Here is a 17117-nt window from a genome sequence, read left to right as displayed (position 1 = left end):
GGGAGGTAGCTGCCCAATAAGATGAAGGAAGTCTGCAATGGTGACATCGAATGATGGAGGGATATAAATGGTACAGAGGGAAAGTCAGGTGGGGAAGGAAAAGATGAACTGCAGCAGCTTGAAGATGGGTAATCAGGAAAATGGGTTGACTTGAATGTCATCCCATATGAGCAGCATAACCCCTTGATGTCGAATGCCAACCTCAGGGGGAAGGTCAAAACAAACCGGGAAGAAATGCGAAAGCTCAAAGTGGTCATGAAGGTGCAATTTAATTTCCTGAAGGCAGAGTACAAGGGGACACTGCGATACTAAAAGCACCCATAAATCCTCTTTCTGGCACCAAAGGCCACAAATGTTCCATTGGAGGAGAGTCATGATGAGGAAGAGATGTAGGGGTGTCACCTCGGCAGTTACCAAGTGACAGCCTGTGAAGATTCACTGCTACAAGGCACAGAAGCAGTAGGATCCTGCTCCATAGGGTCCACAGAAGCATTGGCTTGCTTGTGCTGACAGTCTGTGAAGTCAAACACTGAAAAATGATTGGTGGTGCACACTGGTGATACAGAGGCCGGACGGGCTAAGGTATCATGTGGCTACACCGTTTAAGAGGGTCTTGTGTAGCCGGTGGCTTCGCCTCTTGAGTCGAGAGTCTGATGGCTTGGAGCACAGCTGGACGCAGGGATGGTGAAGCTACCTTGACACTAGGTGATTTCACAACCTCAGAGCTGCTCAGAGAAGAGGTCGCATGTCTGCGTGGTCATGTCCTTCATGGAGCGAGGGATAACAAAAACAGAACTATAGGTACCAGACGGGAGAGCACAGGGTTTGAGACTAGCCAATAACTTGCAAGTGACTGAGTAAAGCACTTTTTCCTTCACCTGCATCTCTTGTACAGCCCACTCATCAAGATACATGGGACACTACTGAGAGGAGGCGGCATGGCCACCATTGTAGTTGATACAGCAGGGAGAAGGAGGCGGACAATTGCCCTCGTGCGCATCCCTACCACAGGTTACACATTGGGCTGGGTGTCAACAAGACATTCTAGTGGGTTGAAATGACACTGGTAGCAGCACATTGGGTTCGGAATGTAAAGCCGGACTGTGATAATTTCATAGCCTGCTTTGATCTTGGACAGAAGCATCACTCTATCAAAGGTGAGAAAAAGAGAGCGGGTGGGCACTAAGGAGGAATCTACAAGTTCATCACCTGATGGACGGCAGTGACGCCCCCATCAGAGAGGTAAGACAGGATTTCGGCCTCAGTTAAACTGTTGAGCAACCTAGTGTAAATAACACCACGGGAAGAATTCAAAGTTCCATGGGCCTTGACACGAACAGGGTAGCAGTGGAGAAGTGAGGCGGCAAGCAGTTGTGCTTGAGATTCAGAAGTACTCTCCAAGAGAAAAGTGCCATTCCATAAATGAGAGCAGGATTTCACAGGGCTGGCATTTGCAACAACACCTTCCTGAATAATAAATGAATTTACCATGGTGAAGGACTGAACGTCTTCAGTACATGAGATGATGAGGAACCCTGGTGCATCGGGAACAGACTTTGAATCATTAGCCTCATTACATTTACATTTCATAGACGGTGATTGTGAAGATGATTGGCTCATGATTGCCAGTGTTTTCGATGGCACACTCTTTCCAACTGGGGGCACACCTACCTTAGATGATTGTTCACACCTCAGGTCACATCTCTCTGACATCCGACAGAAGGACCAATCAGAAATTTTAGACGGTTGCAGCTCAGGCAATCACCACTCTCTGGGCCTGGCCTGTACCAGGGGCTACATGCAAATCCTAACTGTCGACTCGGGCCTGGGAATTACACGTTACTCTGTCACCTGTTATGTGTCAGACACATGGGCTGGCCTTCAGGAGTGTATAGGGAAAAGACGAAAAAAAATGAAAAAGGAACCTCAAATGCTGAAGCGGAGGAACGAGGGAAGAAAGGAAATGCAGAAAGGAAAAGGGAGTGAAAAACAGTGGTGAGACTGTTCTTACATCAGCGACAGACAATGCAGAACATTCACAATAACACCCCAGATATGTTCCACAAGGAAGGGGAAAAAGAGTAGCTAGAGGACAGACATGCAGCATGGGAGGGAAAAGATGCTGCAAATGCTGGGGCCCTGTGGTAGGCAAGCATAAACCTGGCAAAGAATGGTGAGTCCCCGGGGGAGCAGTGCATGATGGGAGTGGCGACTGTGTGGGGGTAAGGAGGAGGCTGGTGTGGGGAGGGGGAGGGATGGTACAGTAGGGGTGGCAGACTGTGAAGTGCTACAGGTTAGCTGGATGGCAGAGAAGAGGAGAGGGGAGGGGGCGTAGCAGAAAAGGAGATTGTAAAAAGACTGGGTGTGATGGAGGAATGATGGCTGTGTAGTGGTGGAATGGAAACAGGGAAGGGGCTGATTGGGTGAGGACAGTGACTAATGAAGGTTGAGGCCAGGAAGGTTACGGGAATGTAGGATGTATTGCAGGGAAATTCCCACCTGCGCAATTCAGAGCTGGTGTTGGTGAGGACCGATATGGCACAGGCTGTGAAGCAGTCATTGAAATACAGGATGTTATGTTTGGCAGCGCATCCAGTTTGTCGGTGGCCATTCATGAGAACAGACAGCTTGTTGGTTATCATGCCCACATAGAATGCAGCACAGTGGTTGTAGCTCAGCTTGTGGATCACATGACTGATTTCACAGGTAGCCCTGGCTTTGATGGGATAGGTGATTTTTGTGACCAGACTGGAATAGGTGGTGGTGGGAGGATGTATGGGACAGGTCTTGCATCTACGTCTATTACAGGGCGAGGTAAGGGGGTTAGGAGCAGGGGTTATGTAAGGATGGGTGAGTATGTTCCGTAGGTTCAGTGGATGGTGGAATACCACTGTGGGAGGGGTGGGAAGGATTGTTTGAATCTATGGAACATTTATTTTTGAAGCACAATATTTGTTACAGAAATCAATGATCCTTAACAGACATTAAAGCTGCCATTTCCATTTATGTTTCATAAGTCTCAATTTGCTTCCCTTGTTAGTCAGATATATTCAACACAAAAGCCTTTGGGAAAAATTGTACAGAAACAAACATGCTGTAGAGACATGTTAATCTTTTGCCTGTACTTTTATCCTACACGAGTGCTTTCCTTATTTTACTTCATCAACCCACTACAAAGTATTTACACATTACTTACCACCATCTCCAGTATTATGATTATTCTCAGCCAATTTAAAGCCACTAATGAGCTCATTGAAGAAAGCATATGTTGATTCCTGCGGTTTTCTTGTTATATCTGTTATTACTTTCACATCCGAGTAATCAATTCGAAATTTTGCCAGCAAGCTTGCCATACTGTAAATATAACAAACGTAATGTATTTTAGAAGTTGAAATTTTTTGTTCATCATATAAAACACGTAATTAGCAAATGACTGTTCTGCAGCACAGTAACTGAACATTCACAATTCTTCACTAGCACATAACACTATTCTGAAGCACATACAAATAGTCTGAATCAAAGTGTCTTTTAATGTTTCCACCTCTTCCTTTGTAAACTAAAAACCTATCACGCCAACTTGCCTGTGAAACATTTGTATAGGAAAGGACTTGTTTGTGAGTATCATAGCAATATCTTAAACTTCTCAACATCTGCCACAAAAGTTATTCTAAACTTTATTGATCTACACAAACTTATTGATCTATATAAACATTTCTCAAAATTTTAATTATATACTTTTATCAATTTTGAACCTCAGAAACAGGTATGGTTTTATTATGACAAAAATGAAAAATAACAATAATTTGTTAAGGAAGAATTTATGTAGTCTGCACATTATTTCCAGCTCTAATTTAACCAATTTACACCAGTGCTGCAAACAGTGTCAGTTGAAGCCTAGAATAATAGTAATTCTGTAGACCCCACAGCAAACAACTGTACTATTAAATCAGTTTTCTCGAAAGAGAGCTTTTCAATTTCATTTGTACCCAGGATTGCATAGGCCAATTTTCAAGCTCCATCCCCTCCCCCACAATTTTCTTGCCCTTTCATCCTTGCAGGATAGTTTCAAATCAACCAACGCATAAAGTAGAAGTATAGCCTCTGCAGTGATCAGTTCAGCATAAATTATGCAACACCAGTGCACTGAAAATAGATTCAACACTAAAATTGACTTATTTAGACTGTTTCTTTAACACTTGCAGTGGTCAGCCCCGCCCCCCCCCCCCCCCCCCCACCCAAAAAAAAAAAAAAAAAAAAAAAAAAAAAAAAAAAAAAAAAAAAAAAAAAAAAATTGAAATTATCTTATTCATCCTCCTCCTCAATACTTTCCCTTGCTGTTGTTGTTGTTGTTGTTGTTGTGGTGAGTCCGGAGGTTGGTTTGATTAGCTCTCCATGCTAGTCTACCCTGCAAAAGTATTAAACAATGGAAAATCCAGGATGGAATGTAACAATATTATGAAATGGAAAGTTGCAACTCAACATATAGTGGAGATGCTGAGTCACAGATAGGCACAACAATAAGACTTTCATAAATAAGCTTTCAGCCAACGAGGCCTATGTTGAAAATAGACGACATGAATGCACGCACACACACACACATGCACACAAATATGCAACCCTCACACACATGACTCACTGCCAGCTGAAGCCACACTGGAAGTTTCTTCATTTCTGTGCAATTACTGCAAATTACATCCATTTTAACCCACTTGGAATACTTAAGCCTGCCTCCCCCCCCCCCCCCCTTTCTCTCTCTCTCTCTCTCTCTCTCTCTCTCTCTCTCTCTCTCTCTCTCTCTCTCAGCTTTTACCTGCCTCATTTCTGATCATTACCAAATCCCCTCAGGATGTGCTCTATCAACCAATCTTTTCTTTTAGTCAAGTTGTGCTTTAGAGCTTTTTCTTCCAAGTTCAATACAGTACCTCTCCAGTAATCAATCTAAACATTTAATCTTCAGTTTTATTCTGTGGTACTGCATTTCACTTCCATACAAGTCTACGCTCTACAAAAATGTCGTCGTCGTTGTGGTCTTCAGTCCAGTTCAACGACTGGTTTGATGCATTTCTCTATGCTACTCTATCCTGTGCAAGCCTTTTCATGGCTGCAACCTACATCCCTCTGAATCTGCTTACTGCATTCATCTCTTGGTCTCCCTCTACTATTTTTACCCCACACGCTTCCCTCCAGTACTAAATTGGTGATCCCTTGATGCCTTAAAATGTGTCCTATCAACCGATCCCTTCTTTTTGTCTGGTTGTACCACAAATTACTCTTCTCCCCAGTTCTATTCAGTACCTACTCATAAGTTATGTGATCTACCCATCTAATCTTCAGCATTCTTCTGTAGCACCACATTTCAAAAGCTATTCTCTTCTTGTCTAAGGTGTTTACTGTCCATGTTTCACTTCCATATAAATACTTTCAGTAACGACTTCCTGATACTGAAATCTATACTTGATGTTAACAAATTTCTCTTCTTTAGAAATGCTTTTCTTGCCATTGCCAGTCTACATTTTAAATCTGTCCTACTTCGACCATCATCAGTTGTTTTGCTTCCCAAATAGGAAAACTCATTTGCAACTTTAAGTTTCTCATTTCCTAATCTAATTCTGTCAGCATCACCTGATTTAATTCAACTATCCTCATTTTGCCTTTGTTGGTGTTCATCTTATATCCTCCTTTCAAGACACTGTCCATTCCATTCAACTAATCTTCCAAGTCCTTTGCTGTCTCCGACAAAATTGCAATGTCATCAGCAAATCTCAAAGTTTTTATTTCTTCCCCCAGGACTTTAATTCCTACTCCGAATTTTTCTTTTGTTTCCTTTACTGCTTGCTCAATAAACAGACTGAATAACATCTGGGATATGCTACAACCCTGTCTCACTCCTTTCTCAACCACTGCTTCCCTTTCATGCCCCCTGACTCTCATAACTGCTATCTAGTTTTTGTGCAAATTGTAAATAGCCTTTGCCTGTATTTAATCCCTGCCACCTTTAGAATTTGAAAGAGAGTATTCCAGTCAACACTGTCAAAAGCTTTCTTTGTCTACAAATGCTATAGACTTAGGTTTGCCTTTCCTTAACCTACTTTCTATGAAAATTCATGGGGTCAGTATAGCCTTGCATGTTCCTTTTCTCTTGAATCCAAACTGATATTCCCCAATTTTTCCATTCTTCTGTATCGAATCCGTGTCAGTGTTTTGCCGCCATGACTTATTAAACTGATAGTTCGACAATTTTTACACCCGCCAACACCTGCTTTCTTTGGTTGGGAGTATTATATTCTTCTTGAAGTCTGAGGGTATTTCACCAGTCTCATACCTCTTGCTCAGCAGATGGTAGAGCTGTATCATGGCTGCCTCTCCCAAGGCTACCAGTAGCTCTAATGGAATGTTGTCCACTCCCGGGGCCTGTTTCGACTTAGGTCTTTCAGTGCTTTGTCAAACTCTTCACGCAGTATCATATCTCCCTCCTTATCTTCCTCTACATCCTCTTACATTCCAATAAAACTGCCCTCAAGTGCTTCTCCCTTGTGTAGAGCCTCTATATACTCTTTCCACCTTTCTGCTTTACCTTCTTTGCTTAGGACGGTTTTCTGCCAGAATAACCTTCCTAATACTTAAATTTAACAGAATGAATTTTCACTCTGCAACAGACTGTGTGCCAATTTGAAACTTCTTGGTAGATTAGAACTGTGCACTGGACTGATAAACAAACCTGGGAACTTTTCCCAAACTGGCCAAATGCTCTACAGCCTGAGCTATCCAACCTTAGGTAGTTACACACTGTTTTAATCTGCCAGGAAGTTTCACTTAAATTTATGATCAGCATTAACAAATATCCCTTATTCAGAACATTTCTCGTGCTATCACTAGTTTGCATTTTATATCCTCCTCTTCTTACATTATCAGTTATTTTGCTGTCCAGGTAGAAATTACAAGGGTTGGGTAAAAATATGGAAACAGTGAGAGAAATGTATGCTTGAATGTAAATGCATATGCTAGCTAAGTCTGCTGGTTGTGCTTCTGTATTTTACCATAAATGTCACCTGTTCCATGTCCTCAGAACGTTGCAAGTGTCAGTCGTGGTCAGAACAATATTCTGTGTTGTTGTGTGTTCGTTATGTCACAGCTAAATGAATTCAAACATCGCAGATTGTTGGTGTTTGTATGGCAAGTGATTTTATATCCAAGGTAGCCAAAGTGTTGGGTGTTTCAAGGGAGGGTTTGATGATGATCTGGACAAGCATATCGTGATATTCCATGAGCCCCAGGCTAATCCCATAGTACAGTGTTTGCTACTCAGTGGCGATGCTATGTTCCAAGACAATAGGGCCTGTTTACACAGCTCGCATCATTCACGACTAGTTTTGTGAGCACAAGGATGGATAGCCCTATCTCTTCTGGCTGCTACAGTCACCAAATCTTGATATTATTGATGATGATGGGCGATGATATTTTTGATGTGGGACATTTAGCATCATGGTCAACAGTGCCCTAATGATAGATCAGCATGTCATTCTTGTGTGGGGTGGGGGGTGGAGGGGGGGGGGTTGGATGGCATGGGCTGTTCACACATGCATAATAGTTTATAGTACATTAAAACATAAATGTATGCCTTCCCTCCCCAGCACTTAAGAGATGAGGCTCGGCAGTTCACAAAATTTAAGAACTCATGTAACACTGGTATCAGTGTTGGCAAGGATGGCTGGCAGGCAGACATACAGCCAAACCAAGGACTGCCCTGAGCCAGTATATAAGACATGTAGTGAAAATACGTGGAATCAAAACCACACACCACAAACTTCACAGAATTATGGATCCTCTTGCTGGATGAGTAAACTGTGCGTTAAAGAACAAAGTCCTGTGCACAGTTTGCTGAACAGCATTTTCTGCCATGGTGAGGTTGGCACGAAGTCAGCCAGGACTGTGTGGTTGGTCAAAGAGACTGCAGTTTGTTTTCCACCACCAACTATTCAGTTTCCCCCCTTATGCATGATTCGTCTGTCAGACAATGAGATGATAACATGCAAGGAGATGGTGTATCAACACACAACGCCATCCCAACATGCTTCTTTGGCTGGTGTGTCACCTATATCATTTTCCTGTACTCCTATACTCTTATCTTTGTGTGGTATCATTTGCCAGAAGCTTGTTTCAGTATCTCCGACCATTTATGAGATCTGAGGGATTTATTAATATTTTATTCTGGTTTTTTCACTGACGCGTGTGTTCATGACAGAGCCCTATACATAGATTCCATTTTCTTGACACTGGAGACAGATAACAATATCATGCTAAGTTTAAAGAATAATTAAATATGTTATCTAAATTTCAGACGCAGCTACGTATGATCCAACACACACTTAAGGCAAGTTCATGGCTACCCATATTTTTACTACAAACTAAGAATTTTGCACATTAGTTTCCCTAACATTAAAATATCACATTAACTATGACCATTAATGAAATGATAGGCAGTTCATTACGAAGCTCATGAATGAGTCTGGAAGCGAGAATCAGAGTTTATTCGTGAATAGTTTCCTTAAAATCCTTTGAGAAAGATTGCAGATAGGCCAGCTTGCCATTCACGCACAATGACCTTGAAGGGTTCCACATTCAGCACAAGCTGGCAACTATGCCGCCCACCAGTTGCTGCATTCTAAACTGTCAAAAGTTGTAACTAATTTTAAATGCACTATAGCTTTCTTGTCTGCATCAAGCATAAAATCACTTTGAGCCTCCGAAGATGCCAGAGCCGCTGTTTGCTCTGTCCCTGGCCATGTAGATCCTTGACACAGTCTGTAGTATTTATCCCAAATGGCTTGTTCACATGGGGTTGATTTCTGAATAGCTGCTCAAAACGGGTGTGTGACCACTGCACTAAATGATAATAACTAAGGCAATGCCAAGATTTTCAGGGCCTGTTGAGCCAGAATGAGATGACACGTAATCCAGAGTAGTCTATCAGCCTCTGCACAAATACACTTAACTGGTCTGATCCAAAAGGCTCCAGCCAATATCCGAATGCCATCATGGTAGACTACGTCTAATGGATTGTGTTTGTGGTGTTCCTGTATTTTTGTCCACCCTGTGTATCTTCTAATTTCAGTGTCTCATGTCCTAATTAATTCACCAAGCATCACCTGATTTAATTTGGCTGCATTACTCTTTTTTACTTTAATTTATATTTATCTTACAAGCTCATTTGAAGACACCATCCATATGTTGTCTTCTCATGCACCACTGTAAGAGATCCTCCTCCTGCTGCTGCTACATCAAGGATGACTGTGCTACCAGTTTGTGGTGTTTCAGGTGCCATCGCACTGTTCATGTGGATAGTTGTTTTTCTCCAAAGAAGCCCATTTCCTGACTCAAGGAGTGTGACATGTACGATCCCGCACAACCGAGGGAAAATATTTCCGGGGGGGGGGGGGGGGGGAGGGAGGGTTGGCATAGAGATGAGTACTGCCATCCTGAATCCTCCTATTCCCTATGTACATGACAATCATGGGATCCAAACCACCGGAAGCAGCAGTATCACAGATGAAGAACTGTAGTTTTGATTTCTCTTTCTGTCATGACACAAACAGCCATCATTCAAATGTTATTTCTGAATGACAAACTGGATTCATGGTCTTCATGTACAGAACGCAGATGTCATTATTCCCATCTACTTTATGTGGTTGTGTTGAAATCCTAGTCGTGCCACTTTCACATTTTTTTGCACTGTCTTCATCTGCTGCTATTCAGACTACAGTCTAGTTGTTTCCAGAGAGATATGTGAATTGCAATGATCTGTTTGTAATTGCAAGAGGAAGCTCATTTATCAAGCTTGTCTTAACTGCAAAACTGACACCGCATATGGAATGATCTCTTTGTCTTTCCCTTTTTGAAAGAGTATTATCCTGTTGCATTCACTGGTCCTCCTATCATAAGACAACCTGCTTTCTCTAAGTGCAGCAACATGAATCTTAAGAGATTCTTATTTATATGGTAGAAGACCTGTTATTCTTCCTGGTCGGTCATTTCTAACTATCACATCCAGCAGTTTAATTAAATTTCATATGGCAAGTTTCATCCCAATTTAACTGTTAATCGGTGTTATCATGCGGGTGTGGTTGAATGCTTAACCTGATAATATTTAGCCTCCATGTCACATGAAAAGGGCAGTGGTATGCAATAAAAAGTATTTGGAAACCTATTAATGGACATTAATATAGGATGTGTCCACCCTTTGGCTTTATGACAGATTCAACTCTGTTGTGGACAGGTGTCTGAATGTCTGAAGAAATGGCAGCCCATTCTGGATGCTACGGTCTGGAGCAAAGTCAACATTCTAACTCATTCTGAAGGTGTTCCATTGTTCAGGTTGGGACTCTGGTCATGTCAGCCAGTTTCAAGAATGTTGCTGTCCCCAAACCAATGACTCACAGATGGTGATTTATGACAAAGTGCATTCTCATGCTGATAGAATCGTCTCTCTGCTGTTCCTCTATTGTACGCAGTTCACTATTGTGTTAGATGTATTCATATCCTTCCACATTTAGTGCTATCTTAAACACAGCAAGGGGACCACTTCCTAACCATGAGAAATACCCCCTCCATACCCTAATACCACTGCTGCCGCCACAACAACAACAACAACAACAACAACAACAACTACTACTACTACTACTACTACTACTACTCTGTACTTCATTGTTTGCGATGTATAGGATTGCAAATACTTTGTCCAGGCATTCGTCAATGCCAAACTATTTTGTTGAATTGCTACAGGGTATAGCATGATTCGTCACTCCAAATCACTTATTTGCAGTCATGTACTGTTCAGTACACCACCTCAAGTGTTGTTTAGCACTGACTACAGGAATGTGTGGCTTATGAGGAGCCGTTCAATCATTGTACCCCATTCTTTTTGACTCCAGAGACACACCAACTGTGCTAGCTGAACTGCTGGTAGCACTTTGGAACCCATGAGTGATTCCTTCCGCTGATTTCATGTGACTTTACAATCTTCCATAATACTAGACTGTCCCTGTCCTCCAGTACGTGAGTCTGCTAGGTGCTGGTTTAACTGTGATTGTTCCTTCATATTTCCACTTCTCAGTCACGTCACCAGTAGTAGACTGATAGCTTTAGAAAAGCTGAAATGTCCCTGATGTATTTGACATGCAGGTGACCTCCAATGAGTAGTCAGTCCATGGTGAAAGTTGCTGAGCTCTCATGACACAATAGTTCAGCTGTTACTGCTTCTCTGACAACATAATACTCCTCGCCTCCCTTTCTATTGGCAGTCTGCCTTTCTTGAGATCTAGTGGTCAATTCCATACTGCATAGGTTTATGCAGATACTTTTGGCCAGATAATGTATGTCTGCTCAGACACAGATGCAGGACTATATTTCAAGGTGTAGACTACCTCAGCTTATCAAAAACTTACCCACAGAGACTGTTGGTTGGTTGGTTGGTTGGGGTTGAAGGGATCAAACAGCAAGGTCATCAGTCCCTTGTTTCAAATGTGGTCCATTCAGACAGTTTGACATCTCAGAAAAGTCAGAACGATAAAATGGAAAAGGCTAAAAACATAAAAGTGCAGTCATGTCGTCAGTGGTAAAAAATAAATGAGGGAAGTCAGCAAGAGAGCAACCCCAAGGCTATGCTAGAGGCAGGAAACATCCCATCTCTGAAGCAGTAGAGGCAAGACCATGTGCTATTTAAAAGCGCTCAACTGCTAGAATGTAGAAGTGCATATGGGAAAAGGAGACTATCTAATTCTAAAAAGTGATAAAAACAGAGTAAAAGGAAAGAAAAGAGCATTTTGGCCAGAGAGGGGAGTCGGGAATCCCCAAACACAGCTTACAGTGGGAGACGCCCCAACCCTCAATGCCCTGCCCCAACACCAGAGTGAGATTACAAACCTCAAAAATACAAACCTCAAAAATACAAACCTCAAAAATACAAACCTCAAAAATACAAACCTCAAAAATACAAACCTCAAAAATACAAACCTCAAAAATACAAACCTCAAAAATACAAACCTCAAAAATACAAACCTCAAAAATACAAACCTCAAAAATACAAACCTCAAAAATACAAACCTCAAAAATACAAACCTCAAAAATACAAACCTCAAAAATACAAACCTCAAAAATACAAACCTCAAAAATACAAACCTCAAAAATACAAACCTCAAAAATACAAACCTCAAAAATACAAACCTCAAAAATACAAACCTCAAAAATACAAACCTCAAAAATACAAACCTCAAAAATACAAACCTCAAAAATACAAACCTCAAAAATACAAACCTCAAAAATACAAACCTCAAAAATACAAACCACTTTCACGGAGGAAACTGAGAACCAGTTCGACCATCCAGGAATTGTCAGCCAACATTAAAGGTAAAGTGCGGGGAAGTCTGTAGTTAGTACACAGAGCCAAAAGAAGGGGGCATTCCACCAAAATGTGGGCTACTGACTGGAAGGCTCCACAACCACAAAGCGGAGGTGGCTCATCACGCAAAACAAAACCATGGATCAGCCTGGTATGGCCGACGTAGAGATGACACAGGGTGGTTGAGACCTTTCGGGAGAGGCACAAGGAAGAACATAATGGGACTGGTGTCACCTTAATCGCATGAAGTTTATTAGACAAGGAGGTAGCCTCCCAAGAGTTGGCCCATGATTGTGCGAAGTGGAATTTGATGTGAAGCCGTAAATCCGCTGCAGGAGGGGTTACAGAGAACGGGGGTAAGTGACTGCTCCCCCAGCCAAACGATAAGTAAGCTCATTACCTGGAATACCCATATGGCCAGGGACCCAAAGGAAGTCAACTGAACAAGCAGCACGGTGAAGATCAGCGAGATGATCATGGATGGCCGAGACCAAGGGATGGCTGGAAAAACACTGGTCAATAGCCAGAAGGCTACTCATTGAGCCCCTACATATCAAAATGTGGTTGTGTTGGGACTGTTTAATAAAGAAAGGGGCCTGGGAAATTGCCATCAATTCCGCAGTAAACACCACACATGTAGATGGCAGGAGATGATTTTCCGTGCCAACAGAGGACGTGAAGGCATATCCCACACAATCAGCAGATTTAGAGCCATTTGTGTAAAAAAACAACAGCATCCTGAAACTCCCATAAAATTTGGCAGAAGAAACAATGGAACACCATCGGGGGAATGGCATCTTTTGTACCTCGGCGGAGATCCGTCTGAATTTGGGGCCAAGGACATAACCAAGACCATGGGGGGCGGGGGTTTAGGGAGGGAGTGTGGGAGACAGGACAAAGAAGGAAGCTGAAAATCACAGCGAAGAGACACAAGGTGGAGCCAAACTGGTGAACGCGCCTGAGGGTGGGAATCAGGTGAGTGACATCCATAGTATGGGAACAGGATAGACTAGGAAGGATGACTGGGAGAGGAACAGACAGTGATTGCATAAGAAACCAGTAGCTGGGACCGCCAAACAGAAAGGGGGGGAGGGGGGGGGGGGCTGGATCCCAGCTTCAACCAGGAGACTATCAACAGGGCTAGTAGGGAAGGCACTGGTGACCAAATGGATTAGCGAGGCAGCACTAAAGCCTGATAAAGGCGGAGAAGGATGGAGCAGTCTGCATCCCAAGAGGTGTGGGGAAGGAAGTGAAGGATATTGAGTTTACAGAAACATCCTACCTTCATAAGTCTGATATGAGGCAGCCAGGTGAGCTTGTTGTCAAAAAGAAGACCCAGGAAACGAAACTGTGGGACCACAGGTAATTGCTGTGCATCAAGACAGAGCTCCGGATCGGGGTGGATCGTAGTACAGCGACAGAAGTGGACCACCCGCGATTTTAAAGGAGAGAATTGAAACCCGTGTGAGAGGGTCCATGCAAAGGCACACCGTATAGCTCCCTGGAGCTGCCGCTCTGCAGAGGCCATTGAAGAGGAACTAACCCAAATGCAAGAATCATCCACATACAGTGCAGGGGCAACCAAAGGACTGATGGAGGCCACAAGTCCATCGATAGCAATGAGGAAAAGAAGTACACTCAATACAGAACCCTGTGGGATGCCATTCTCCTGGGTCCGCGGAGAGCTAAAAACAGTACCAATCCGAACCCTGAATGACCAGTGGAACAGGAACTGGCAGATAAAAATCGAGAGTGGGCCCCGAAGACCCCACTGATGAAGTGTAAGTAACATGTGATGGTGCCAAGCCGTGTCATAGGCCTTGCGAAGGTCGAAAAATACTGCAACCAAATGGCGGCACTGGAAAAAGCCTGCTGAACTGCGGATTCCAAGCAAAGTAAATGATCGATCAGAGACTGTCCCTATCGGAAACCACACTGGTAAGGGGACAATAGATCCAGAGATTTGAGGACCCAATTGAGCCGACAGGCTACCATCCATTCAAGTAACTTGCAAACAACCTTTGTCAGACTAATTGGTCGATAGCTTTCGACAAACAGGGGATTCTTACCAGGCTTAAGGACAGGAACCACAATGCTATCCCTCCACTGAGAAGGGAAGTCACCCTGGAGCCAAATATGGTTAAACACCTGGAGAAGATATTGCCGTTGTGGAGCACTGAGATGTTGAAGCTGTTGGTTATGAATACAGGGGCCACATCATGAGAAGAAGAAAGTGCAGAAAGAAGTTCCCATTCAGTAAAAGGTTCGTTGTAAGATTCTGACTGACAAGGGGTAAAACATAAGGCGGAAGCTTCGGCCCGCAAGTTTCGGGCAAAGGAAAGCAGCCAGATAGGAGGCTGATGCTGATGCTGTTGCAAAATGGGTTGCAAGATGTTCCGTGAGAATCTACGGGTCCATGCAAAGGCCATCCGGGAGGTGAAGGCCTGGGAGGGTGGACTGCCCATGGCAACCTTGGAGAGAGCGAAGTGTAGCCCATGTCCGTGACATAGGGACAGTAGATCCGAGGGAAGAAACAAAGCATTCCCAACACATCAATTTCCTCTGTTTGATTAAGTAACGGGCTTTAGCGCAAAGGCATTCAAAGGTAATAAGGTTGGCAATGGATGGGTGCCTCTTGTTGTTGTTGTTGTTGTTGTTGTTGTTGTTGTCTTCAGTCCTGAGACTGGTTTGATGCAGCTCTCCATGCTACTCTATCCTGTGCAAGCTTCTTCATCTCCCAGTACTTACTGCAACCTACATCCTTCTGAATCTGCTTAGTGTATTCATCTCTTGGTCTCCCTCTACGATTTTTACCCTCCACGCTGCCCTCCAATACTAAATTTGTGATCCCTTGATGCCTCAGAACAAGCCCTCCAACCGGTCCCTTCTTCTTGTCAAGTTGTGCCACAAACTCCTCTTCTCCCCAATTCTATTTAATACCTCCTCATTAGTTATGTGATCTACCCATCTAATCTTCAGCATTCTTCTGTAGCACCACATTTAGAAAACTTCTATTCTCTTCTTGTCCAAACTATTTATCGTCCATGTTTCACTTCCACACATGGATACACTCCAAACAAATACTTTCAAAAACCTATACTCGATGTTAACAAATTTCTCTTCTTCAGAAACACTTTTCTTGCCATTGCCAGTCTACATTTTATATCCTCTCTACTTTGACCATCATCAGTTATATTGCTCCCCAAATGGCAAAACTCTTTTACTACTTTGAGTGTCTCATTTCCTAATCTAATTCCCTCAGCATCACCCGACTTAATTCGACTACATTCCATTATCCTTGTTTTGCTTTTGTGGATGTTCATCTTATATCCTCCTTTCAATACACTGTCCATTCCGTTCAACTGCTCTTCCAAGTCCTCTGCTGTCTGTGAAAAAATGACAATGTCATCGACGAACCTCAAACTTTTTATTTCTTCTCCATGGACTTTAATACCTACTCTGAATTTTTCTTTTGTTTCCTTTACTGTTTGCTCAATATACAGATTGAACAACATCGGCGACAGGCTACAACCCTATCTCACTCCCTTCCCAACCGCTGCTTCCCTTTCATGCCCCTCGACTCTTGTAACTGCCATCTGCTTTCTATACAAATTGTAAATAGCCTTTCGCTCCCTGTATTTTACCCCTGCCACCTTTAGAATTTGAAAGAGAGTATTCCAGTCATCATTGTCAAAAGCTTTCTCCAAGTCTACAAATGCTAGAAATGTAGGTTTGCCTTTCATTAATCTATTTTCTAAGATAAGTCGTAGGGTCAGTATTGCCTCACATGTTCCAACATTTCTGCAGAATCCAAACTGATCTTCGCTGAGGTCAGCTTCTACCAATTTTTCCATTCGTCTGTAAAGAATTTGCGTAAGTATTTTGCAGCTGTGACTTATTAAACTGATAGTTCGGTAATTTTCACATCTGTCAACAGCTGCTTTCTTTGGGATTGGAATTATCATATTCTTCTTGAAGTCTGAGGGTATTTCGCCTGTCTCATACATCTTGCTCACCAGATGGTAGAGTTTTGTCAGGACTGGCTCTCCCAAGACCGTCAGTAGTTCCAATGGAATGTTGTCTACTACCGGGGCCTTGTTTCGACTCAGGTCTTTCAGTGCTCTGTCAAACTCTTCACGCAGTATCATATCTCCCATTTCATCTTCATCGACATCCTCTTCCATTTCTGTAATATTGTCCTCAAGTACATTGCCCTTGTACAGACCCTCTATATACTGATTCCACCTTTCTGCTTTCCCTTCTTTGCTTAGTACTGGGTTTCCATCTGAGCTCTTGATATTCATACAAGTGGCTCTTAGCTCCAATGGTCTCTTTAATTTTCCTGTAGGCAGTATCTATCTTACCCGTAGTGAGGTAGGCCTCTACATCCTTACATTTGTCTTCTAGCCATCCCTGCTTAGCCATTTTGCACTTCCTGTCGATCTCATTTTTGAGACGTTTGTATTCCTTTTTGCCTGCATCATTTACTGGGTTTTTATATTTTCTCCTTTCATCAATTAAATTCAATATTTCTTCTGTTACCCAAGGATTTCTACTAGCCCTCATCTTTTTACCTACTTGATCCTCTGCTACCTTCACTACTTCATCCCTCAGAGCTACCCATTCTTCCTCTACTGTATTTCTCTCCCCCATTCCTGTCAATTGTTCCCTTATGCTCTCCCTGAAACTCTGTACAACCCCTGGTTTAGTCAGTTTATCCAGG

General features: G+C 42.8%; 1 protein-coding gene across 1 annotated transcript in view; it reads right to left on the bottom strand.

The window, feature by feature from the left end:
* Window positions 1-17117, bottom strand: part of LOC124622228 (bumetanide-sensitive sodium-(potassium)-chloride cotransporter-like) — a 229986-nt gene that overhangs the window by 33563 nt on the left and 179306 nt on the right. The window contains exon 17 of the mRNA XM_047147881.1: window positions 3197-3354. Coding sequence (XP_047003837.1) covers window positions 3197-3354 — 158 coding nt within the window. The remainder of the gene's footprint in view (window positions 1-3196; window positions 3355-17117) is intronic.

The sequence above is a fragment of the Schistocerca americana genome, chromosome 7 (genome assembly GCF_021461395.2).
Source record: "Schistocerca americana isolate TAMUIC-IGC-003095 chromosome 7, iqSchAmer2.1, whole genome shotgun sequence".
NCBI lineage: Eukaryota > Metazoa > Arthropoda > Insecta > Orthoptera > Acrididae > Schistocerca > Schistocerca americana.
This window is presented reverse-complemented; position numbering and strand designations above follow the sequence as displayed.